The sequence below is a fragment of the Amphiura filiformis genome, chromosome 18 (genome assembly GCF_039555335.1).
Source record: "Amphiura filiformis chromosome 18, Afil_fr2py, whole genome shotgun sequence".
Classification (NCBI taxonomy): domain Eukaryota; kingdom Metazoa; phylum Echinodermata; class Ophiuroidea; order Amphilepidida; family Amphiuridae; genus Amphiura; species Amphiura filiformis.
The window spans coordinates 20,431,938-20,458,779 of record NC_092645.1 but is presented as its reverse complement, the minus strand read 5'-3'; the positions used below and the strand labels follow the sequence as shown (position 1 = coordinate 20,458,779).

Genomic DNA, 26,842 nt, shown 5'->3' with positions numbered 1-26,842 from the left:
CTGTGGTTTATTACTTTATGATACCAACATTTAAGTGCAATATGTTTGTTTACTCCTGCAATTATTTCCTCCACAGTTATTGTAATTTCTTTTTCAACAATAACACAGCATTTGTTGTTCCTTGCTCGTATGATGTATCGCACTATGAAATGTTTACCCTGAAAATCACACTGAAAATGACAGGGTAACACTGAAAATCATCAGAACAAGAAATTGTAACACTGAAATTGTTTTCAGTAGTATATCAAGTGGCTATTAACATTTGTCAGCTATAATGAGCAATGATCCAGGGCACTAATTTCCATAACAATGGAACAGGCCAGCTTATTTCAGTGTGATTAAATACATTTCAGTGGGATTAAATTAATTTCAGTGGGATTAATGACAGGCCAATGATTTTCAGAGGAGTTTCAGTCCATTTTTCAGTGATTTGACAATGGTTATTTGCATACAGAATAACAAAAGAACTATTTTAGTGTTATTTTCAGTGGTATTTTTCATTGTTCATTTCAGATATCAGTGTGATTTTCAGTATAAAATTTCATCATTGCCTAGGTTACTGAGGGGTTTTAAAAAATCTGATATTGGGTTCCAATATTCCAGTTGAAATCCACACTGCCCATGTGGAAGATGTTGGAAATACAGGGTCTACAACTTGTAAGATATACTAGTACCCCTAAATGTAAAACAAGAGACTGTTTTAAAAAGTGTTAAAAGTTGCATCTGAGACCATAAGAGTCAACTCTCAAACAATACAATAGGCCATGTCAATATTCATGTGTTTGTTTTAACGAAATCATGATTGCTATGGAAAATTAACCATTTTGACTGAACGCAATGATATGTAATGCTATAAATTGGTCCACAAGTGTAAAACAAATAGGCCTATACATACTTTTTTTACATTTTGTGAAATATTTTTAGACATATTTTAATAAGTATTAGCTGTGGACCTTACATGTATATTGGTCAGGGTTAATCATTGAAACCCATACTCTATATTATGGCTTTACCTATATCTCCTACAACTGGAGTGAGTCAAAAGAAAATTGCCTAATTTGTCTATTTTTTTATCGAAACTAATACTCCCTTTGTGAAAGACTTCAGCTAAATCTTTCACATGGGGAGTGTGGATTTTAGATGGAATAACCCACAGTAGCTTACATCTCATTATTTTCTTGACATTGTAACATTTTTCACTGTATATAGAAAAATAAAATCACAATTTATATTAAATATCTATTTTGAGAAATTAATGTAACCAAACTTAGTCAAGGGTTAAACTGCTGCCCTCATTGGTCAACATTCTTGGTTGACAAATGAGGAATTTTTGTGTTTAAACAGTGTTGCAATGACTTTGCAACCAGATTCTGGTTGTATTGAGACTGCGCAGTTGTGTCCAAATTTATACTAATCACAGCAATCGCGATTGCAGAGGATGATTAAAATATACAAAAAGCCACAAAATACATTTTTAGAATATCCATTGCTGTCAATAATTATTGCTTTGAAATAATTCATCTCCGAAAGTTAATGATCGAGAAAGGTAAATTGATAAGCAAAATAATAGATTCAATTGATAGGTAATGTTTGGTTGATGCTTTCATGTGTCAAGCGCAATCACTCAGGAGTGAGATTTCTTCAACTCGAAAAAGCAACGTCCCTTTTGCCTCGGCCATTTGTATTGTATCAATTGATCGGCTCAACGCTCAGAAAACAGAAGTAACACTGAGCATGTGTGAGAATTGCTTTTCTGCAAAAGTGATTGAGTATGTAAATACAGCTTTACACTAGGAATTTTTTAAAGAATATTAAAAGTATTAAACTTTGTATGTAATATTATTTATATCATTGTTATTCTGTAATTCCAAATGAATGCCTTTTCATGTGACCAAATTGTACATGACCAAACTATAACTAGATAGTCTATTTATGTAGGCTACGTCTCAACAAGTCGACCGTAATAACAGCATGTTGGATTTTGCAGTGGCAGATTCTAATCCCATTGGGTATATACAAACCATGAAGAAGGGTGATTTGTCTGTACAGTGGCAACACAACCATGTAAACGCAGTGATTTGTATCTGCAACTGCGAAATTCAACATGGTGTTAATCTCAACTCAAGACCATACAAGCTACATTTAAAATATTGTAATTATTTATTGCTTTTTTACTTTGTACTATGTACAGCTCACATAATATATGAAAATGATGTATAAAAGCATGAGTATCTTTTTATTAATTGCATTTTTTATATTTCACATTAAGCATCCTATTTACAGACCTGCCAACTGTCCCTCATTTTGAGGGACTGTCCCTCATTTGGGGTTTACCAAAGTGAAAAAGAGGGACAAACCTGCTTTCTGAAAATTTCAGCAATGGCAAATTTAAATATAAGAACAGCAGAAAATGATGCAAATTTCACTTTATTTGCTAAAGTATGCTCTTTAGTCTATTTGTGACAAATTCTGACCAGCAAATCCTCTGAATTCTGAAAAGTATTGCACACCTCAAGCAGCGGCGTAGCTGGGATTTTTTCCAGGAGGGGCAAGATTGTATGGGGCGGGGGCCCAAATTTCCCACTGGGGGGGGAAATAGACATTTTTTCCCAGGCTTATTGATAATAATCGCATGGTATTGCATATCGTATGGATTCCCTACCCGGGATTCACTCCCTCTCTCCTCTCTTTTTTCCTCTGTTTCCCTCCTTTTTTCCTTGCACTAGGGGGCGGCAGCTGCGCCAAAGTCTTTGAATTTGTCGATACCTGGTTTGTGTAAGGTTTTGGTCTCAATGTCCCTCTTTCTGACTTCGGTAGGTTGGCAGATCTGTATTAATGCATTATTCATGTATTTCCCCCACCTCTTTCCTGGGAAATGTGGGGCACTGGTGGTGGGGATTCTAAGCTGGAATTACCTAGGGATAAACAAGTTAACCAATTCGCCAGTGAAGTGTTACGTGTAATCCGATTATCACCATGTCAACTGGATCACGCCTTTTGAGTGCTGCGCCACGATTGAAATGATCGCAACACAAAGTCTATGGCATATACAACCAAAGTCAAAAGGTGCGTGATCCAGTTACCAGGGAGTTACGTAACCACTTCGCTGGCGAATTGGTGCACCCTGGGTTAAGGGCGTGTAGCATTATGTAAAAATGCATAATTTCCTGATCATGCAACCAGGGGGATTGGTAAATCCTTAAATTGTCTTATCATAATAGTGCAAACAGGAAATTTTGCATATTTTAACATGTTTGTAACATTTCCCTGCACCTTTTTAGAGCGTAATATAGAAATGGTGCTTAAAATATCTGTGCCCCCCCCCCTTTCCACCTGCCAAAATTGCTTGCCCCCCCCTTTTGGCCTGCCAAAAATCTTGCCCCCCCCCCATATTTCACCACCCGGAGGTACACATAATTATTGCATCACCCCTTAGTGTGTAATGGTGAATTCAACAGACAAAGACACAAAACACATCAAGGATCAATAAATGATACAAGAGGATACTTTGTTCAAATACTTAAAGGGGGTACTACACCCATGTGGTAAATTTGTGACTATTTGTGCATTTTTCTCAAAAAATAATTACACACTGGTAACAAAAGTTATGTATATTATTGGGGCAAGGAATCCAATTACTACACTGAAATTTCAGTGACTCAAGCAAGCGTTTCAGTATATATGATAGGAAACGAGGTACGTCCTAGCAGTATCTTATTTCTCATCATAAATAACAAACTGCTTGTCTTGGGTCACTGAAATTCCAGTGTAGATAATTGGATTCCTTGCCCCTATAATATACATAACTTTTGTTACCACTGTATGAAAAAAAAAATGCAAAAATAGACACAAATTTATCGAGGGTGTAGTACCCCTTAAAGGCTGAATTGAAATTGTCCCCCTATACCCTCCCCCCATGCAATGGTGTAATGCACAATGTGCTCATCTTCACTTACATTGATTGGTGCAGAAAGGATAGGGTATGTGGAAGATGCATCATTGTGGCAACACTGAAAGTTCTTAGTTTTCAGTGACTCATATATTATGTGCATTATTTATAGCTTAATAAATGCGTATCACTTGCCGGGAATGAAATTGTACATTAAATAATCCACTCGTACAGAGATTTTGATGCGTCTAATGCACAAGCACTGCATTAGATGCATCAACAACCTCAGTACAAGTACATTATTTCAAGAGCAACAAGTTCCCTCTGTTGACAACTTGAGCTAAATCTTCCACAGGTGAAGTGTGGATTTTAATGGAATAGCCTGATTGCCATTGGTTCATATGAACCAATTATGTCCCATAGCACATGGTAAACAAAATGAAGAATAACACAATTTTTGCACAGTATCAATTTTGTATAATCTTTATTTCTGCCACAGTTTCCACAATGATTTCATTATAGACTTGTGTCAACAGAGCCTCAGTTGGTTTAAGGTTGGTCTGAACCCTGGAATTATGGAAACTTTTGGGCCTCATAACTTCTAAATTGTTGGTCTAAAGTATTTGAATTTCGACCAACTTTGAGAAATTTGCACCATAAATGGTCAAAAAATGCTGATTTTTCAAAATAAATCATAAAAAAGACCAAATATTTTTGGTGAAATTGGTCAAAATTCAAAAAAATGAAAAACCATGTCCTAGATATTTTGATCTAGTTTTTACAAATTAATTTAAAAAAATTTTGGCCCAAGAATTTTTTATGCACGAAAAAGAAGTGGGCCAAAAACCATTATTTTAGAAGTTATGAGGCCCGAAAGTTTCCATAATTCCAGGGTTCAGACCAAATTCTCTATCCCAGCTCTTGTCATAATTCAAGTAACCTCAAGACATGGAGGTAGACTTCTCAAGACTTCTAAGAATGAGGCTGGGTATGAAGGTGGGTCAGAGTTGAACTGATCAGGGGCAGAGTTCATAGGATCATAGTTGATTTCACCTGAGACTATTATACGCTAACATCACCGCCGCCGTCCAAACTTCGTACTTGGCAAAGCAGAGCTTGTTGGATACGATCGATCGGATGACAATAGGGAACAGCGCTCGCTTCCTATCGCTTCAGATATAATAGTCTCAGATTTCACTGTGGTCATGATTAGAGTCAAGAGTTATACATGTATCTTGTGACTATGGCCTGCTTTTGCCAACAATAAGCAGCCAGCCCTTTTGGGGGTCACATGTCATTTGATGAAAAGGGCCGCAAGTAAAACCCTTACAGAAACAAACTCATGAAGCTATATTATAAACGTAAACATCATTGAAAACATAACCACAAAATTTTAATCAAATTTTCTAAAGCTGCACTGCCTGAAATCACCTTTTGAACATGTAGTAATTTCGGGTCAAATTAAGTGGCATTTCATATAGTTAACCTAGCAAATTGTGGGCAATTAATTTGCATTTGGAAAGTTTGTACCAGTAAGTGTAGTAAACATTGCCCTCACACATCCTCCACCCCTGTATATCTGGGGGTATATACCATTTAGCAGTAAAATAAGTCAAGCAAAAATTGGCTTGCTTGTAAAAAAAGTTTAGGAACCGCTGACTGAAGCGTGTAGCAATGGGTGCAGAGTAGTGCTCAAAGACTACAAGGCGATCTTCCACAGTGTGGGGTGTAGTTTTCAAATAAACTGAGCTCAAACAGAAACTTATAATTTTTTACAACTTGTGAATCACAAGGTCATATCTTAAAATAGTGTCAATCAAAATGAACCAAAATTACACACAGGATTACTTTAATACTCTACTCAAAACACATGTCAGTAACCAAGCAGTTGTCCAACTGACACAACAGCAAAATGCACTGTCATGGGACAGCTTCCTGGAAGTTCCTCCACTTTCACAGCCCAACATTTGGCACCCAGCACAAAAAATCTGTGAGAATGCACACAAGATCCTTGCACAGATGATAAAACAGTGCTGCTTTCTGCTTTTCATACACTTTTTTCATGAAACAGGGCTGGGCTGTGAATGTGGTCCAGGAAGCTGTTCCATGTCAGTGCATTTTGCTGTTGTGTCAGTTGGATAACTGCTTGGTTACTGACATGTGTTAAGAGTAGAGTATTGAAGTAAACCTGTGTGTAATTTTGGTTCAATTTGATGGACAGGATTTCAAGATATGACCTTGTGAAAAATTATATGTTTCTTTTTGAGCTCAGTTTAAAATATCCCATTGGTAAGTAATAAATTCCTTTTGAGTTGACAGTTGTGTTTACTTGCAAGGTGCTATATATTTATTTCGAGCGTAAAAGCCTTGGTCTGCTGACGATTCAGCTGGATTGGTCTGTCGACGATTCAGCTGGATTGGTCTGCCGATAACTCAGCTGGTGTTTGGTCCAATTCATCTTCTAACCTCTGCGTTGCAATCTGTCATATTGTGAGAAAATAATTTGTATTAGACAAATTTATTGGTTATCCAAAAATAAGTAGACAATTACATGACAGGTATCTAAACTCTATTTTGTCTGTTGATAAAGTTTTTAGGGTTCTCTGAGAGGCCCGCCATCTACCGATGACCTAATGCCAGTGCCATTAATTTGTTTTTTTAGCTGCGGGTAGCAGCTCTATAAGTCACCATGTCTCTCCGTCCGTTAGTCCGTTAGTCCGTCCGTCCGTTAGTCCGTTAGTAACAAACGCTAAAAGATGCTGTTACGTCAACATCGTTTGTCGCATGGCTATGGTACTTGGTGAGGGGGAGGGCTTATACCGGCCCCATACCCCATAAATGTCTACATTTATTTTTTTATTTTTTTAAGGCAGGTACCGCCCCATACTGGAAAAAGAGTTTCAGTCGAAATATGCTAATTAGGTCATTAAAGGGGCATTACACGATTTTCAACAATTTCTAAAAAATGCTGTTCCATCAACATCGTTTGTCGCATGGCTATGGTACTATTTGGTGAGGGAGAGGGCCTATAGGGCAATTAAGGGAAATTTGGGAAAAGTGGGGAACATGAGGGAAATTGGGGGGAATGGGGGAAATTAAGGGGAATTAAGGGAAATTGAGGGAAATTCAGGTGAATTAATTGATTTTGTGGGCAATTAAGGGAATTGGGGAAATTGAGGGAATTAAGGAAATTTGGGGAAATTGAGGAGAATTAAGGAAATTGAGGGAAATTCAGGTGAATTAAGGGAAATTTGGGAAAATAGAGGGAATTTAAGGGAAATTTGGGAAAATGAGGGGAAATTGAGGGAGAATTGGGAACATTGAGGGAAGTTAAGGGAAATTGAAGAGAATTAAGGGAAATTGAGGGAAATTCAGGTGAATTAAGGAAATTGACAAGAATTAAGGAAATTTGGGAAAATAGAGGGCAGTTAAGGAAAATGAGGGGAAATTGAGGGGAAATTGGGAACATTGAGGGAAGTTAAGGGAAATTGAAGAGAATTAAGGGAAATTCTGGTGAATTAAGGGAAACTGACAAGAATTAAGGGAAATTAGGGGATTTAACACTTGATGTCAAGGCGCTTTTCCCTCGAAAATCGTGTGGACCTCAAAAGTGTCCGAAATCGGTTTCCGAACACTTTCGATGTCAAGACGCTTTTTCCGAAAATCGTTTGGACATCAAAAGTGTCCGAAATCGGTTTCGAACACTTTCGATGTCAAGACGCTTTTTCCCGAAAATCGTTTGGACATCAAAAGTGTCCGAAATCGGTTTCCGAACACTTTTGATGTCAAGACGCTTTTTCCCCGAAAATCGTTTGGACATCAAAAGTGTCCGAAATCGGTTTCCGCACACTTTTGATGTCAAGACGCTTTTTCCCGAAAATCGTTTGGACATCAAAAGTGTCCGAAATCGGTTTCGAACACTTTTGATGTCAAGACGCTTTTTCCCGAAAATCGTTTGGACATCAAAAGTGTCCGAAATCGGTTTCCGAACACTTTCGATGTCAAGACGCTTTTTTCCTGAAAATCGTTTGGACATCAAAAGTGTCCGAAATCGGTTTCCGAACACTTTCGATGTCAAGACGCTTTTTCCGAAAATCGTTTGGACATCAAAAGTGTCCGAAATCGGTTTCCGAACACTTTCGATGTCAAGACACTTTTTTCCCGAAAATCGTTTGGACATCAAAAGTGTCCGAAATCGGTTTCGAACACTTTGATGTCAAGATGCTTTTTCGATGTCAAGATGCTTTTCCCCCAAAATTGTTTGGAAATCAAAAGTGTCCGAAATCGGTTTCCGAACACTTTTGATGTCAGGACGCTTTTTCCCGAAAATCGTTTGGACATCAAAAGTGTCCAAAATTGGTTTCCGAACACAATTTTTCAAATTTTGATTTCTTTTTTGGTGTGGATGGAAATACCCTTTCTGGCATTATTTTAAGATGAGCGCCCTCAAAGGTTAAGCTCACAGAGGGGTTACAAGTCAAAATAGGGGTCAAACTTTAACCTGCTTCAAAGACACCAACACTGCAAAATTGAATTCCTTGTCCCGCAGCGACCGCTACGGATCCGACGGTACTTGTTAAACTCATAGAAAGGAACCACACTAAAATATCTGTAGCATGGTAACAAACATTCAGGACAACAATTGTTTTTGACGATGCATGAGATTTTACTCATTTTCCAGCATTTTGTGCGAGATTTACTACCTAGGAGTGAGATTATAATACCTTGGCGTGACACTGTGAGAAAGTGACCCAATGTGTGAGACTCACAGCCAATGCGTGAGAGTTGACAGCCCTGATCCCATGGGATTGTTCATTAAATGTGTAGATTATGTTGATGGCAGAGGTTTGTACAAGTATCAGTACTCAACTTGCCCAGTGTTACCAAACCCGTGATTTTGTTACCCAATTCAGCGACTTTAAAAGGTCTATACCTTGAGTCACTGGATGAACTTTCTATCTTGTATGGGGTAGGCATACACAATGAAACATATAGCCACTTAAAGGGGGGTAACCCTATCGGTTTAGGATATGGATTCTCTTCAAACTAGTACATACAATGTCAAATATTGTCCCTTTATCCATCTATGTGAGAAAACGGAACAATTTCAGCATAAATGTGAATAATTAGCATAATTAGCAAGCCAATACACTGGTACGCTGCTAATTGCATTCTGGTCAGGCATCTCAAACAACGGCCGAGCGATGTCCCGGTGGAAACAGGAAGTGTTCGCTTTGGCACTGAAAACCGGCTCGCCCCTGTACACTTTTTATACCCTCTATTCATACTGATTAATCTTAAAAACATTACATATTACTGCGCTCATTATCATTCTTGACAAGATAGCCCATGCTGTATTTACTTCGCTTAATTATTTCTTTATTTTTAGCTATATGATGCACATTTTCACATATTTATGATTTTTCTTATAAATAATTTTTTAATGGGGGGGAGGTGCTCTCATAATTTTTTTCATATTCCTCGTATCATGCTTGACAATATAGGTCATGTTTCCCTATTTATTTCGCCTCTTATGTATTTCTTTATTTTTGTTTTTTGTTTTATATCATTATAGCGCCATCTATAGTTTGACATTAGGGGCCTATTTGATGTATTTTTATGACTAATTGGTACTGGGGTGAAATCTTCCGAATCTATTCCGATTTCATTCTATGACTACCCAAAACTCCTGTGTCGTGTAAAATGCGAACAACTGGTATACCTGTAAAAACCGCTGTGTTTCATGATTTCTCCGGAAATACATCGAATTGGAACGTCAAATTTCAGGATAGTAATGAGAAAAATAGTATCTATTATGTGATACCAAAACCTCATCAACATTGAAAAAAATCGGGGGGATGATGCTGTCGATCGGGTTACGGACCTTTAAAGGAGTATTTCGTGATCCTAGCATCCTCTTTTTATGACATTTTTCAGTACATATCCATGAAAAAGCCTATTCCCAAAATTTCAGTTGATTCCAATTCTGCATTCGCGAGTTATGCATGATAATGTGTATTACACTGCTCCATAGACAATGCGTTGTAATTTCGTTCTGGTATACCAGAACAAAATTCAAATTTCACGATATCTTTGCTAAACGAATTAATCTGCAAGAAATATTTTGTACATAAACATTATGTAGCCATAGGTTTCCAGTGATATAAAAATCTCAACTTTTTTTGAGAAAAGTGGGGGGATGAGGCTGTGGATCACAAAATGCCCTTTTAAAATAGCTTACCAGTAATTAGGAATTATTAGAATGAATTGTTTTGAATATATGGATGTATCATATAGTGTATGGTTCCTGAGAGACATGGTAATGGTTATAAGCTGGTTTGAATCTTGAGAAAGTACCAAAAGTTGATATCATGCTGCATGATTTTGATGGAGTATCCCGGTGGACTATGGTTTTGAGATCAAGAATGACTAAATACTGAAATCATGTTATGAGACTTCTTAATGTGTTGGAATGAGCTCAAGAAATGACCAACTCATTAACCCTAACCCGACTGAATACTACAAAATACTACTTGATATATGCGCTGTTCGTGCATGCATCCCACGTGGTGTGATGACGCAATCGCCCTAAGTGATATATAGGCACGGTTTCGCTGGCCAGCGGCCCAAGACCTGTGGCAAAGTGTCGCCGACGAGTGCTTGGCATGCGAGGGTCTCGGGTTCAATCCCACCCAGAGCAAACAACTTCTTTCCTTCTTTTCTCTCTTTATTCTTTCCTTCTTTCCCTTCCCGTCACCAAAAAGCCCTTAGGCGGTTAGGGTTAGAGGAGGATTTCGTGACCCTAGCATCCTCTTTTTATGACATTTTTCAGTAAATATCTATGAAAAAAGCTTATTCCCAAAATTTCAGTTGATTCCGATTTTGCGTTTGCGAGTTATGCATGATTTAGTGTATTACACTGCTCCATAGGCCACTGTTGTAATTTCGTTCCGGTATACCAGAACGAAATTCAAATTTGGCGATATTTTTGCTAAACGAATTAATCTGCAAGAAATGTTTGGTACATAAACATTATATAGTCAGAGGTATCCAGTAGTATAAGAATCTCAACTTTTTTTGAGAAAAGTGGGGGATGAGGCTGTGGATCATGAAATGCCCTTTTAATATCATGTCGCATTTCTGATGAAGAATTATAAGCCGAGGTTGAGTTGCATGATTTCAGTGAGTAAATCAGCCATTTCAGTTGGAACCCAGAGTTGAAATCCACACTAAGACATGACCTTAATCTCCCACACAGGGAGTGTGAATTTCAAATGGGATTACCTGAATGGGTGACTCTATTTGAAATCTACACCCCCTATGTAGGAGATTAAGGTCATGACTTTAGGGGGTTATGGATATTAACTTGAACAGCCCAGTGTTTCATCACATACCTTAGACAACCTTATTATTATTAGTTTGAACCGGCTGTTCATACTCTGCTACCGTTGTAGGAGGTTTTGCTTTTCTTGACGTTTTCAAAATTGAAGGGCACCACTAGAAGATAAATTATAGAAAGATATTAGGGAGTGTTCATAAATACTATGGTGATTGTGGGTTGGAAAAGTTGGAACCTTGGACATCAAAAATTTTTGCCCCCCCTAAAAAAGAGTGAATTTTTTTATCCCACTTTTTTACGGTCTAAATTTTTTGGATCCCCTCCCTTCAGACAGGCCCGTTGCAAGGAATTTAAAAGTTGTGGTGCTCGCAATACATGATCCAATTCAAGTGCAGTGAGCATAAAATGGTGTGGGGTCCAGGGGTCCATATAAGGTTTTAAAATGTTCTAGGTTTAAGTTAGACCAAATAAAGGTACTGGTTGTGCGATAATGGCAAAAAAAAATTCACTCTATAATTATTGTAATTTACCCCAGATTTGCAATGGTAAAGACCACAATATTCGATCCAATTTGAGCATGTAACGGCATCGAGGTTGAGGTGGCCCGCTTTTAGGGTCCATGGAAAATGTTTGTTTCGGTGGTCTTAGAGGCCCAGCTTAGAGGCCATTTCCTATTGATTTTTAAACAAAATTCCGGATATTCTAGGATTGTAAAAGGTCATAAAAACATTTGTAGATGCAAAAACACTACAAGAACATTTTCAACATTAGTGTTCTTTTTTTTAATTGCTTCTAAATAGCAGAAATGATACTTTTTTGTTCGCTTTGCTCAAAACTGGTGCAGCGATCACCTGACCTGTTGCATAGGTTGCGCCAGCCCTGTCATGTCCTAAAAAGGAAACCAAACATATATGTTATTAACTTATTAGCTAAACATTACCGCTTGGAGTTATTACTCATTGAGTCATAGTGTTACATCCAAATTGTAAAGTCTGCAAATTTTGTTGATTTTGAAGCTTGAAAGTACACAATTGAAATATTTTTAATTCATAAGCATGGAGCGCGCAAAAATTTTGAAATGTGCATGCCTTGTCGTACTTTTACCCTTAAATATTTTTGATCTCCCCCCTATTAAGGACTTAATTGTGTTTGATCTCCCCTTTTTAGAACCCAAATTTTTTTTGATCCCCCCAAGACAATACACCTGTTACTTTGAGGACAGACAGAACAGAATTTACATGGATAAATTCTAACCTTGACTAATTCCCCTAGGAACTTGAACCAAAAGTGCGGCTTTCACTTTAATACCATTTAGCCCTATACCGGGCAATCTTACCATATCCCTGATTGGCTCAATAAGTGATATAGCCCTCTTTGTAGCCAATCAAGATAGTTCTTAGAGATCATATTTTAGAGATAATTGGGCTGACCAAATTGCCTAAGGGAACAACCCAAAAGTTCGATGAAGCCCTATAAACGAAAGTCCATTCGTTAGGGAGGGAGGGGGTCAAAAAGTCCGATTACGTTTGTAAAAAGTAGTTAAAACATCGCTCAAAGTTGATCTCTTTTAGGATTTTTAAAATTTTACAATTATATATTAAAATATATAATGCTACATGAAAGACGACTTTAACATAATTAAGAAAGCGAACAGATCGATGATTTTATATCTGTCATTGTTAGGTGAGATAATCCCCCAGATTCAAGGAATTCCTACATTCAATCACAGAAGATGAAATTAAGCTGATTATCCCAATTCTTGACTCCCATGTCAGCATTTGAAGTAATCATTACCGGGAAACATAAAACCTTCATGGCTGTAAAGTTTCATCCTTAAGGGAACAACCCAAAAATTCGAAGAAGCCCTATAAACGAAAGTCCTTTCGTTAGGGAGGAAAGGGGTCAAAAAGTCCGATTATGTTTGTAAAAAAGTAGTTAAAACATCGGTCTAAGTTGATCTTTTTTAAGGATTTAATATATAAATTTTAGTATTTTCTGAAGTACGATATTGACATTTTACAGTGGTTGCAATTTGTAAGTTAATTTTTAATCAGCTGTACCGCACCTTGATTCTTTTTTATTTGAAAATCCAGCAAGTCATAATTTTTTTCGTGCCCATAAAAAGGTATGAAGAAAAATATTTTAAAATAAAATATAATATTGGTTTCTTCCATAAACGTGATCAATATCATTGCATTGTTGTACTCTTCCACATCCCCATCCATCATAGCGACGGTTCTGTACCCTATGAATCCGGGTTGGAATTTTCGATATTTGAAAACTTACGTTAGAGGGAGGGGGGAGGGGGTTAGCCTTCTAACGAAAGGACTTTCGTTTATAGGGCTTCATCGAACTTTTGGGTTGTTCCCTAAGTATACATTTTTTTAAGATTTTGAGTTTTTTTGCGTAACTCAATCTTTATAACAATTGCCACCTTGTAACAGATGACTTAATCATTTTACTAATTGTGCCGAAACGTGTTTGTTATCCGATCGGCTGATTCAAAAAACAAACTGATCAGTGGTGATTACATGAGCAGATTCAGATATAAAAGCTAGATTGGTGCACCCCTAATCTAAATTATCTAGCTAAACATTAAAATGAGTACTATACACATACCTGCCAAGTATTGGGTTGCTCATCATCTGAGCTAGACTGAGGTTTTGGCGTTTTCTTTTCTTTTATACCACAGCAGGTCTTTGGGCGACACTTATCTGATGGACACATTAACAAACAACTGCAGAGCTTGTCTGTTGAGCTGACAGACATTTCCTGTAAATGGGAAATAAATCAACAACTTCTTGTGTTTATAATTGCACACCACTTAAAATACCACACCCTAACACTGGCCCTGTAACCCCTAACCTGAACACTAACCCTAAGTTATAACCCTAAGGCCCCCAAAAAGTTGTTGTGTTGCCCTCCAGGGCCCATTTTTTGTTTTGTTTTTATAATTTAAAAAAAACATCAAAAAATAAATGATTTAACAAATGATTTTTTCATAATAACGAGAGCAAAAATAAAACAAAAATAGCTCCACAGCCTATAATTTGGCCAAATTGTAGCTCATTAGATACCCCCCCAAAAAAAAATGTTGACATTTCAGTTCACCAATCCCTATTTTGCCCAACAATCAGTTTGTAGTTCCCACACAAACCCCTACCAAAATTGAGTTGAGTTCCCCGGTATTAAGCAATGCCACACAACTTGATCACTGAAGAACCTTGCCGAAAACTATAGATAGTACTTCTGCAAATTCAGGCTGTAGTGTTGTTGAATGAATCCCATCATTATGTAAGAAGGACTTCATTTCTGAAGCACTTTCCATTCATCAAGTAAGGACTTCCATTTTTTAAGCGTGACTTTTCTCTAGTCTGAAGGGTCACTAGTCCTGAGGCTCTCAAGTCCGAAGGGTCACTAGTCTGAAGGTTCTCAAGTCCGAAGGGTCGCTAGTCCGAAAACCAAATTAAGTTCACTAATACAAAGGTTCTCTAGTCCGAATATAGAATAAGGGTTAGGGTTGGGGTTTAGGGTTAGGATTAAGGCTTAGGGTTAGGCTAGCAAGCCTTATTCTATATTCGGACTAGAGAACCTTATTTATTATTTGAACTTGCGAACCGACTAGAGACCCCGATATTCGGGCTAGCGAACCTTTTTCAGAGTTCGAACTAGTGAATGGTAAGTAATGTGTTCGGACTAGCGAACCTTCAGACTAGAGAGTTGTCACCTTCTTAAGCACTTTCTACACAATCTTGTCTACTACGGAATCCTAAATGCTTACCTCAGAAAACTCAGGCTGTATTGTTGTTGAATGAATGCCTTCATCATGTAAGAATGTCTTCATTTCTTTAGCAGCTTCCATGTAATCTCTTACACTACGGAACCGTATGTGAGCTGTAGCAATGATTTTATCTCCAGTTAACTGCCACACATGGAATTCATGAATATTTTCTATACCACTGACCTGTAGATATCAAAAACAAAAGGAAGTAAGTTTGTAAAATTTTAATAATGAAAAAAAAACACTGAAAAGTGAACCTCTACATTGAAATTTACCTTAACAAAAAGAAGGTCTACACTGAAACTGGGTTTCAGAAGTAATTCAGTGTATTTTCCAGTATCTTGCCCCCCTACTTTCCAGGCAAAACCCTGAAACCACACAAATTTCCACTTTTGCAGCAACTTTGTGCAAAATTGGTTGATTCCCCCAGAAATTCACTTTCCCCATGCCTCCTCCCCCAAAAAAAATCCTGGTGCCGCCACTGTTCATCAGCCATTTAAAACATGTATGTTTACAATTGAGTGGCCCAGTATAAAAACGGCCCATGGCACATTTTTCGTCATTGGGAGAAATTGGCACTGTAAATGTACGAATGTTCAATAAAATACATAAGAAATTTGATGCTTAAAAGATTAAATTGACAACATTCCCGAGTTACATTCATTATGTGTTATGTTTGTATGGATGACCTTTGGTGACCTTTGACATTTTACAACAGCGCCCTCTATTTTTCAAAAATGTGCCATGGGCCATTTTTATACTGCGCCACTCAATTGTTGGAGATGTTTACTAGCCAATTAGGCACCTTGTCCTATCTGAGCGGGCCGATAAAAACGAGAGCTACCCCAAGTTTTGCCCGATTAATCTCAGAATTATTTTTCTCCTGAAAAATCGGTCGTAAACCATTGTAAACTGGTGTGTTCTGTATAGGTGTAATTCAATGCAATACAGTGCAATTTTTAAGGGAATATGCCGTTGCTTCTGAGATTTTGACAGTGTATCGGCGCTCACTCCCTCATCGATTTGCTGCGATTATATCCCATCTTCAGTAAGGACAATGTGCCTTATGTACAAGGTCCAAGAATATGATTGCAGATCCCATGGACTATTCCAGTTGAAATCCACACTACCCCTGTGGAAGATTTTAGAAATATCTTCCACAGGGGGAGTATGTTTTTCAAATGTAACCGGTCAGGGTTAATCATTTTGAAACCCATACTCCCCCTGCATTATGGCTTTACCTATATCCTCCACAACTGGAGTGAGTATTTCAATTGGAAGTTCCCCAATTGTCTATTCTATTCTATTCAAAACTCATACTCCCTCTGTGGAAGATTTTTGCTAAATCTTCCACGGGGTAGTGTGGATTTTAAATGGAATAGCCCAATCTTACCTTGGTAACTAATCTGCTTTCAATATCAAAAATATTGACACCTCTTGGAATTGACTGTAATAAGATTGAGCTGGATTGTATAACTGTGAAAAAGAAGAAAATCAACATAGGACTGAGCATACGATAAACAGAATTCTCTCTTTCTCTTTGGAATAAAATCCCCCCAACACTTTCATGACTTTCAACATTATTTCTAGAATTTACATGAACATGAATTGTAACCAGTGATGCTGGCGCCGTAGATGTGACGTTATAATCGGATTAACTACCATAGCAATTAATAGATGAATACGATTTTTGAGTATATCGCCCTGCACTACAAGCAGGTTGCACTCATCACCTGTCTCTGTCTGCAATCATAGATTGAATACAATACCACTCTTTTCAAAGATACTCATCTTACAGGCGAATGATCAACATGATATGAATATTCTATAGAATTACGATCCAGGTCTTTATCCCTATTCTTTGACATGCATCTATGGTTCAATGCATAGGTACCATGTGAACATTGCAGTGCAGGGCGTTATATTCAAAATTGTATTTGCTATGATAGTTAAAGCCTTAATGTACAATCTTTTTTCAGAATATACCTTTATTTTTTCAAAACCGATTTTTTTTTTGGAATATTTGTAATACTTACACATGTTCCAACTTAAATCTATGAACAAACTGTCAAATTCGCCATATTTGGCGAATATGGCATACTTACATAAAGGAATAGTTGTCGAAACGATGATAAAAACTATGACTAAACTCAAAGCTGGATCTATATAAAACCTCCATTCTCCATCCGTAAACATAATGATTAAGGCACTAATAATAACCACCACAGAGCCGAGTGCATCGCCTAGAACATGGAGGAATACGCCCCTCATGTTGAGCTGAGCTGATGAAGCTGTCAAGAAGAACAGAATGGAGAACAAGTTATTCATAGATCACCAACTGCAGGTGCACTGTATAAATACTGTCTGTGGCACTCCAATGTGAAATCGATGTGTGGCCCTCCTGTGTGACACCCCCCCCCCCACCAGAATTCAACACAAAAGTTTGCAACCATGAGAGTTACCAAATCTTTCAAAGACCCCCTTTGCAATGATTTTTCATCAAATTAACCCCCAGTTTTCATGCAAAATCAAGGACAACATTTGGCCAAAAACAACGTACCCCTTTTTGTGGCAATGACTAAAATTTCAAACACACCTTTTCAATGACACTAAAATAATATTGACCTAAAATTACCAGATTTACCCAAGATACAAACCCCTTTTATCCAAATATAGCAGACAGTGCAAATTAAATACACTCCATTTTGCTTATTTCAAGGTCAAATTTTGACGATAGTGCAAATTAAATACCACCTATTATGCCAATTTCACGGTCCTCGCTACTGGTAAAAAAACTTACCCCTTTTCGCGCTATTTGGTAATTTTAATTAAAACTCTCATGGTTGCCAACTTTTGTGTTGAGTTGGGGGGCCGAGTGTGACACCCATTTGATTATTTTGAGAATGGTGCATCATGAACACATCTGCCATGCTGGAGGATATTTGTCATATGGAATAGGCTACAGTTAATTATTTTGAAACCCATACTTCCCCTGTATAGGGCTTTTCCTTCTACTGGAGGGAGTATAAATGGAAGTTACCCACTTAATTTATCTATTTAGCTAAATCTTCCACAGGGGGTGTGTGGATTTTAAATGGAATAGCAGGGTTGTAACGAGTCACAAAAATTCAAACCAAGTCAAGTCATTTGGACTCATTTGAGTCACGTCAAGCCACTCAAGTCACTGTAAATAATGCAATGGGGTCCAGTCACCGAATCAGTTGACTCATTTTACAGCGAGTCATGACTCGTTACAACTCTGTGGAGTCAAGCCACTCGAGTCACTGTAAAAAAATCAATGGGGTCCATGCAGTCACTGAATCAGTTGACTCATTTTACTGTGAGTCATGACCCGTTACAACTCTGTGGAGTCAAGCCACTTGTGTCACTGCATAAAATAATCAGGGGTGTGAGTGACCTCTATTGAAAAAAAGAGGAACTTTGTTCAAAAAAGAGGAAAAGCACTGAAATATGCTCAAAATGGGCTGAAAATGAAAGAAAGAAATTCAGCTTAAAAGAGGAGATTTCACACCCCTAAAAATATCAATGGGGTCCAGTCACCGAATCAGTTGACATATTTACTGTGAGTCATGACTTGTTACAACTCTGTGGGTTCAAGCCACTCGAGTCACTGTAAAAAATTCAATGGGTCCAGTCACCGAATATCACTCAAGTCAGTTGACTCATTTTACTGTGAGTCATTACCCGTTACAACTCCGTGGAATAGCTTATTATACTTACAGCCTTGACCTGCTTCTACATCCACATCATAATGTTGTAACTCAGCACTCCTCTCCATTGTTAGATGAACATCAGATCCCTCCAACTGCTCTTCTTCTATTTGGCCCTGTGTTTTGAGATGCATTTTTCGGTACCCAAAATTTCCAATTGTTTTCTTCTTTAAAAATGACCGCTTTTTGATACAAATAAATTTGTTTGTTAACTAAACCAAGTACATGAAAAGTATACATTTCCTGATAGGAAATTAAACAGGGAATCCAAAAGTGATATTAGTTTCCCAGTAGGAAGATTGGTTAGGGAGGAAGTGGAAGTTGAATAGCAACATCCCAGATAACAAATTCACATTGGCCCAACGTTGGAAACATCGAAGTTGGCACACCAATGTTGGCCCCATGCTGGTTTGCCACTTCTTTGACTAACAGTTGGCATTCCAACATTGGCCCAAGGTTTTTTGCCATCTTTTCAGCAGCCTTTAGAATTCCATATATGCCATTCATGAGTCAATATAGCTGGCATTGCAAAATTGGCCCAATGTAGAGTGGATTAATTAAAATGTAGGCAATATATGCAAATAAGCTCATATATATTCATAAATATGCAAATAAAATGATACAAAACTATACAGCACACCAGGTCACCATTATCCAGTCACCAAACTAAGTTTGATATAATATTGATGGCTGAGCATGATACCATAACATATCGGATGAGTCATAAAAATATCGATATTTGTATGACAAATCCGATATGTTATGGTATCATGCGAAATAAGCCATCCAATATTATCATTATTAGGTTTTCTTAACTCCTAATAACCCTGAAAACATAATAATGAAGTTGATCAGTTATTGCATTTAAATCTTCAGAGTGGATTAATGAAAATTTAGGCAAAATATGCAAATAATCTCATTAATATTCATAAATATGCAAATATCATGACACAAAACTATACATACAGCACATCAGCCTACCACATCCTATCCACATACCAAGTTTGTTGTTGTTACTGCGTTGGAGCTTCCGAGTGGATTAATGAATTTGCTTCCGCCCGGACAGCCAGCCAACCAGCCAAATAAAGAAACAAACAAACAAAGAAACAGGCAACCATCTGAATGATAACATAAGCCCCACATATGTGTGGGGGCCAAAAATCACCTTAATTTTTCTCATAGAACATGAGTTGACACTATTTTCTATGGGGTTGGCATACATTTTTCATGGCCAAAAGTGGGGCCTTGAAAATAATTTTAGGTCTGAAAGGGGGGCCCTCAAACAAAATGTAAATTTTTCATTTTGCATCAGCCCCCCCCCTAAATGTTTGTGAACTGTCCCTACTTACTACATAATCTTCTACATCTCTCGGTTTATCTTGCACAACAATCTCCAGATCACTGCGTGTATTTGTAATATGAGGGGGTGCTGGTTGCTGGGGTGTGTCATGATGATGATCATGCTTAGGTGTCTTTTTATGTCCTCCTCCATGGCTGTGACCATGACCACCGCCTCCACCGTGACTGTGACCATGAGCCATTCCTGAAACACAATTAAGGTTGTTTTTAACCCTGGAACTATGGAAACTTTCGGGCCTCATAACTGCTAAATTGTTAGTCTAAAGTATATAAAAGTATATATATATTTAGAATGGCTAAGACTTGATAAATTCATCTGTGAGGTCAAATTTGGGCCAAAATGTTAATTTTTTGTTAAACGTAAGAAAAAATTCTTGGGCTAATTTTTTTTTTATTCATTTTTAAAAACTAGATAAAAATATCTAGGAGCAATTTTTTGTTTTGTTTTTTCATTTTGACCAGCTTCATCAAAAATATTTGAAATTTGGGCAAACATTTGGCTTTTCTATGATTTTCTTTTTTAATTATTAATATGCATTTTTTACCATTTTGGTGCAAATTTCTCAAAGTTGGTCAAAAATTTTTTTTAATGATCCCTAGATATTTTATTTAGATTTTAAAAATTAATAATAAAAAAATTGGCCTAGGAAAAAGGATTTTTTGGGATTTTGGGCCAAAAATGAGCATTTTGGCCCAAATTTTACCTCTTTGCCATTCTAAATATGTATACTTTTATATACTTTAGACCAACAATTTAGCAGTTATGAGGCGCCGCGTATGGAAAAACTGCATTGTGCAACGGTTACAGTTCGCTATCTCTAAGGTTTGCTATCTCTAAGGTTCGCTATACCTAAGGTTCGATATCACTAATTTTGAAAAAGGTTCGGTATTTCTAAGGTTCGATATCACTAATTTTAAATAAGGTTCGCTATCTCTAATTTTAAATAAGGTCCGCTATCACTAATTTATTGAAGGTTCAAGCTATCTCTAAGGTTCGCTATCACTAATTTAAAATAAGGTCCGCTATCTCTAATTTTAACAATCCCGTATCCCTAAGGTTCGCTATCTCTAATTTTAAATAAGGTCCGCTATCTATAAGGTTCGCTATCTCTAAGGTTCAAGCTATCTCTAAGGTTCGCCTCACTAATTTCAAATAAGGTTCGCTATCTCTAATTTTAAATAAGGTTCGCTATCTCTAATTTTAAATAAGGTTCGCTATCTCTAATTTTAAATAAGGTTCGCTATCTCTAATTTCAAATAAGGTTCGCTATAGCGGTCCTTATTTAAAATTAGAGATAGCGGACCTTATTTGAATTTAGAGATAGCGGACCTTATTTAAAATTAGAGATAGTGGACCTTATTTAAGATTAGTGATAACGAACCTTAGGTATAGCGAACCTTAATCGAAATTAGTGATAACTGAACCTTAGAGATAGCGAACCTTAATTAATTAGGGAGAGCGAACCTGAAACAAAATTAGTGATAGCGAACCTTAGGTATAGCGGACCTTTATTGGAATTAGTGATAATGAACCTTAGAGATAGCGAACCTTCAATAAATTAGTGATAGCGAACCTTATTTTAAATTAGTGATAGCGAACCTTATTTATAATTAGTGATATCGAACCTTAGAACTAGCGAACCTTATTCTAAATTAGTGATATCGAACCTTAGAAGTAGCGGACCTTTTTTTAGGTATAGCGAACCCTTTTCTCTATTAGAGATAGCGGGATTCTGATCTCCATAGACTTTACACGTTAGTGATAGCGAACCTTAGAGATAGCGAACCTTAGAGATAGCGGGATGTCACCTGTGCAACAAGCAATAATTGCATCCAGATCATAACAAATTAATAATTCCACTTCAACGCGTTGAGTGCAAGCCTTGTTGAACGAGTAGTTGAACGCGCAGTCGGCCGCGTAGTTGTACCACGGGCGCTCGCACCTTGAAGTTAATGAACTTTACGATCAAAGGATTTTGGCGATGGAGTACCTCGCGGATGAGTACCTTCACTGCTACTTCACTGCTGACACATGGGTACACCATGGATGCGGTTACTGTGCAGGTACTTCCGCTGAAGGGCCATCGAAGTACCCCGACTATGGTGTGCCTATAAGTCACCTACTCGGTACATCGCAGTTGACACTTAGGTGACGCATGAAGGAGTATCAATGTAAGTACACCCCTACAGGGGTATCTACAGTATGTTGGCCGACGCTGGTACTTTGGTGTAGTACCAACGTCGGCCACAAAGGTTTTGGGTACTCGGTAGTAGCAGCGGTAGTAGCCGCGAAGTACCATTGCAGCAGAGGTACTCTGTCGCCAGGAATCTTGTAGTGTACTAAGAATATGCAGTTGTGTTATTTGCGGTGCAATTCCCATACTTTGGCTCCAATGTGTTTTTTGCCATAATGATAATAATTTAAAAAATTAAGAAATTAAAAAATTAAAATAAATCTAAAAAAAGGATGAAAAAAAGTTCCAATGCCTTTATCGAACGCAATTACGGCTTAAAAAGTAAAAAAAGAAGAAAAAAATCCAGACCTACCTACTCTAATTTTCTTTTTAAATTACAGCAATCAAACAATTTATTTTTTGAGGACCAACTGCAGTACACAGTCTACAATGGATCCAAATAATAAAATAATATATAAGTACATTTTTTAATTCTTCCGTGGTGTGTGTTCAACTGTATGTGTGCTGTGCGCCGCACATATTTAAGAGCGTGGATGCATGCAGAAGTGATAAACAATCACACTGATTGGCTGATCAAAGATCAGACAACAATGCACAGTTGATTCGGGACATAGACGCTACATGATTGCCGATACCCAGACCACGGAAGAATTAGAAAATATACTTTAAATCTTTTATCATTAGGTTTCACTGTCTGAACAGAATTGATCATGTGTCACTTCCTTTTTCAACCAAATCGACGGTAATAACGTTTATAGTAAGGAAGCAACATTTGACCAGAAATTGCCTCAGGCAAAACTCACTTCCTGGCCTGGGAACTAAATATCACACAAGGTTATTTGTATGCAACTCATTGACCCATTTGTGTCATACATGTACTGCCTCTAGCTATAATGACATCCTTATGATCCGGTCAACTCATACTGACAGAACTCAACTGACAGATACGAACCTCAGGAGGAAATTCAATTTTTGATCAATTCTCTTCAGTTAGTGAAACCTAATGTAATTATCTTACCATGTGAACTGAATAGAAATAGCCCCAGGCAGTTGACAACCAGCCCAATGCTACCTATAATTATGTAATATCTTACCATGTGAACTGAATAGAAATAGCCCCAGGCAGTTGACAACCAGCCCAATGCTACCTATAATTATGTAATATCTTACCATGGTGAACTGAATAGAAATAGCCCCAGGCAGTTGACAACCAGCCCAATGCTACCTATAATTATGTAATATCTTACCATGTGAACTGAATAGAAATAGCCCCAGGCAGTTGACAACCAGCCCAATGCTACCTATAATTATGTAATATCTTACCATGTGAACTGAATAGAAATAGCCCCAGGCAGTTGACAACCAGCCCAATGCTACCTATAATTATGTAATATCTTACCATGTGAACTGAATAGAAATAGCCCCAGGCAGTTGACAACCAGCCCAATGCTACCTATAATTATGTAATATCTTACCATGTGAACTGAATAGAAATAGCCCCAGGCAGTTGACAACCAGCCCAATGCTACCTATAATTATGTAATATCTTACCATGTGAACTGAATAGAAATAGCCCCAGGCAGTTGACAACCAGCCCAATGCTACCTATAATTATGTAATATCTTACCATGTGAACTGAATAGAAATAGCCCCAGGCAGTTGACAACCAGCCCAATGCTACCTATAATCAACAACAGGTGAGGGTCAGTGATCTCTTCAATCATGATGAAACGTTGTAGAGCTTCAACACAGATGGTAAAACACAGCGCCATTAGGAACACTGAATTCACTAACGCTCCTAACACCTCCGCTCTCTGCCAACCAAATGTGTTCTTGTCTGTGGATTTCACTGACATCTAATAGTAACAACACAAACCAAGATTTAAGGGATGAACGTTTGGACAGTATTTATTGTGGGACATTAGAGCACATCAGACATATCGAATTGCATTCTGAATATGAAGAATGTCCTTCTGATATCAAATAGTTTTGATTTTTTTTTAAATTTGCAATGTAATACACATTTTATGGCAAATGATTAAAATTGATATTTTTGATATTTAACAGTACTCAAGTAAACTTTATAAATCTGATGATTTATACTTAAAGTGTATGTAGGTAGGATGAAAAGCTGACGATCAATTGAAAATTTTGACCTTTCGTATTGAAGATATGGATTTTTTAGATCTTTTGATCTTTAGATCTTTTGGGGCAAAAAATCCATATCTTCAACATGAAAGGTCAAAATTTTCAATTAATCGTCGGCTTTTCCTCCCAGCTACGTACACTTTAAGAATATATCATTAGATTTATCATAAAATTTACTTCAAGGACTGTTATATATCAAAAATGTGAAAAATATCATATTTTAATAATTTGTCATAAAATTTGTATTATTTTGTGAATTTCAAAAAATGAAAATTATTTGATATCAGAAAGACATTCTTTGTATTCAGAATGCAATTCGATAGGTCTGATGTGCTCTCATGTCCCACAAAAAATACTGTCAAAACGCTCATTCCAGATCCCTTAATCAAACATATTAAGCATTTAGAGCCAAAAAGCCTCAACTCACAATCACCCAAAAATGAGCAAAAAGTCGCCAGGGCACTATAGAAGATACAGTACATTAATCATGACTGACAAAATTCAATAGTAAACAAAAGACATTGTGAAAAAAAATTTGAATTTTGAAGACCAAAGCAAGGAGCCAACTTTATGCTCATTTTGTGAGAGCTGGTCATAGTGAGTTACGGCTTTCTGGTTCTGAACCCTCAATATAATGAAATACTGGATGCAATTAGTATTGACTATAATTAAAATATTGCTTTAATGTTAATTGTTATTGTAGATATTATGGCGAGGATTTTTTTTTTAATTTGATTTGTTTATTGAAGCTTTATTTCCATTGGGGTCCATTTGAACACCCTACTCTTTTTGAAACGGACTGCGAGATACATGTACAGGTAAGTCCTCCGAAGGACACAGTACTTTCATGATTCATTTACCGAAATTTAACCATGGGGAGAGCGGAAGTCTGTATTTAATCTACAGAGGCTGCCAATTAATATCAGACATTTTTTCCCCAAGTCAATATCCCAGCAAATCTCCACCGCTGGGAATTGAACCCGGGACCTCGTGCACTAGAGGCATTTGCCCCCCCCCCCCCAATATTTTTCTTGTCCCCCACACACACACTTTTGAGGCAAAACCCACAAAATTATGCAAATTTCCACTTTTTGTGGCAATTTTGTGCAAAAATTGTCGATTTTGCCCCCCCCCCCAAAAAATTCCTGGTCCTGCCACTGTCACTGTTTTGTGCAGACTAAGTTGTGAAACCCATTGTAGACTCCTACACTTACTTTTACAGCCACAAATCCAACCACTAGTGCTATAATATCCAATAACATATGAAATGAGTCTGCAATTAAGGCTAGTGAGTGTGTGGTATAACCAGTGATGATCTCAGCAAAGAAGAATGACGATGTTAATACCATCATGGTGATTAGACGACACGATTTACTGGAATAACGACCCATTGTGATACCATGGATATGAATTCAACTTTGATGTCACATAAGTCACATAGCTCTGCTAACACACTATTAAGTTGATCTTTTCCCTAGTAAATTTGTCCAGCATCTAGGGGTACCTCATCAATGCTTTCACTCCTGTAATTATAAAACAAAATAAAAAAATATGAAATATAGACCACTTGACATACAACATTTTCGCCCGGCAGTATGCGCGCAAATTATGGCAACTGCTCTGCAGTGTGCGTACGCATCGTAGTGTGCTCAGGACACATGCATTTTAAATCGCCCAACACATTTCATATAGTACAAGCCATTGAACAGTGTAGTGGTTCGTTCAAGCATATCGATAGGTCAGTTTTTCGCCTTTGTTGATAAACAATGTCAAGTGGTCTATATCAAATACTGTATTAATGGACCTTTCCAATTGAAATCCATACACCTATGGAAAACATTAACCATTCATCCCAAGCATTCTCCTCCAATACCTATGCTTCCACACAGGTACCCGGGTACAGTACGTAGTCTCTCATTTGAAATCTATGCTGCCTTAAGAGATAATGGTCATTATCTTCCATACAGGGTGTAATGATTTCCAACTAGAATTGGCCAATATTATGTGAAGAGTTACTTACATTTCATGCACATTAAATGAGGGAATGCATGCTATGGAGATCAAGATCTTGCAATTGAATCAATTGGTATTCAGGTTAACGTTGAGCTTTTTAGCTAGCTTGAAAGAACATATGGTACTCCCTATTCCAGAAAAATACAGCACTAATTTTTTGGGATTGAAAAAATATTATCAAGGTCTGCCAAATGAAACTTATCTCAATCCTAATCATTTATTTAGTACTAACTGGAGATAAAAGAAAAGGTTCACCATTTTACTAATTTCTTGAAAAAAAGGGCCAATTTCTGACAATCGAGTCACAAAATTCAACAACTTGAAACAAGTCTAAGCACTCAAAATCCAGAGTATTTGACAAAATTTTGCTCAAATTTCACTTTTTTT

General features: G+C 37.3%; 1 protein-coding gene across 1 annotated transcript; it reads right to left on the bottom strand.

The window, feature by feature from the left end:
* Positions 1-4,371: 4,371 nt before the first annotated feature.
* LOC140139973 (proton-coupled zinc antiporter SLC30A1-like) lies at positions 4,372-25,963 on the bottom strand. Its single transcript, XM_072161780.1, has 9 exons — positions 25,657-25,963; positions 23,922-24,150; positions 20,090-20,283; positions 18,751-18,922; positions 17,115-17,300; positions 16,403-16,485; positions 15,010-15,192; positions 13,848-14,000; positions 4,372-6,369 (listed from the first exon to the last, which is right to left on the bottom strand). The coding sequence occupies exons 1-9, from the start codon at positions 25,831-25,833 to the stop codon at positions 6,298-6,300; spliced, it is 1,449 nt and encodes a 482-aa protein (XP_072017881.1). The 5' UTR covers positions 25,834-25,963; the 3' UTR covers positions 4,372-6,297.
* Between the last annotated feature and the right edge of the window lie 879 nt (positions 25,964-26,842).

What these genes read in the sequence shown, in the direction of transcription:
- LOC140139973 (XM_072161780.1), bottom strand. Translation starts at nt 25,833, where the DNA reads ATGGGTCGTTATTCCAGTAAATCGTGTCGTCTAATCACCATGATGGTA. An exon ending in TGTAGAAGCAGGTCAAGGCT is followed by an intron (nt 17,301 to 18,750) that starts GTAAGTATAATA and finishes TCTTCTTGACAG; the next exon opens with CTTCATCAGCTCAGCTCAAC. An exon ending in TACAGCCTGAGTTTTCTGAG is followed by an intron (nt 14,001 to 15,009) that starts GTAAGCATTTAG and finishes TCCCATTTACAG; the next exon opens with GAAATGTCTGTCAGCTCAAC.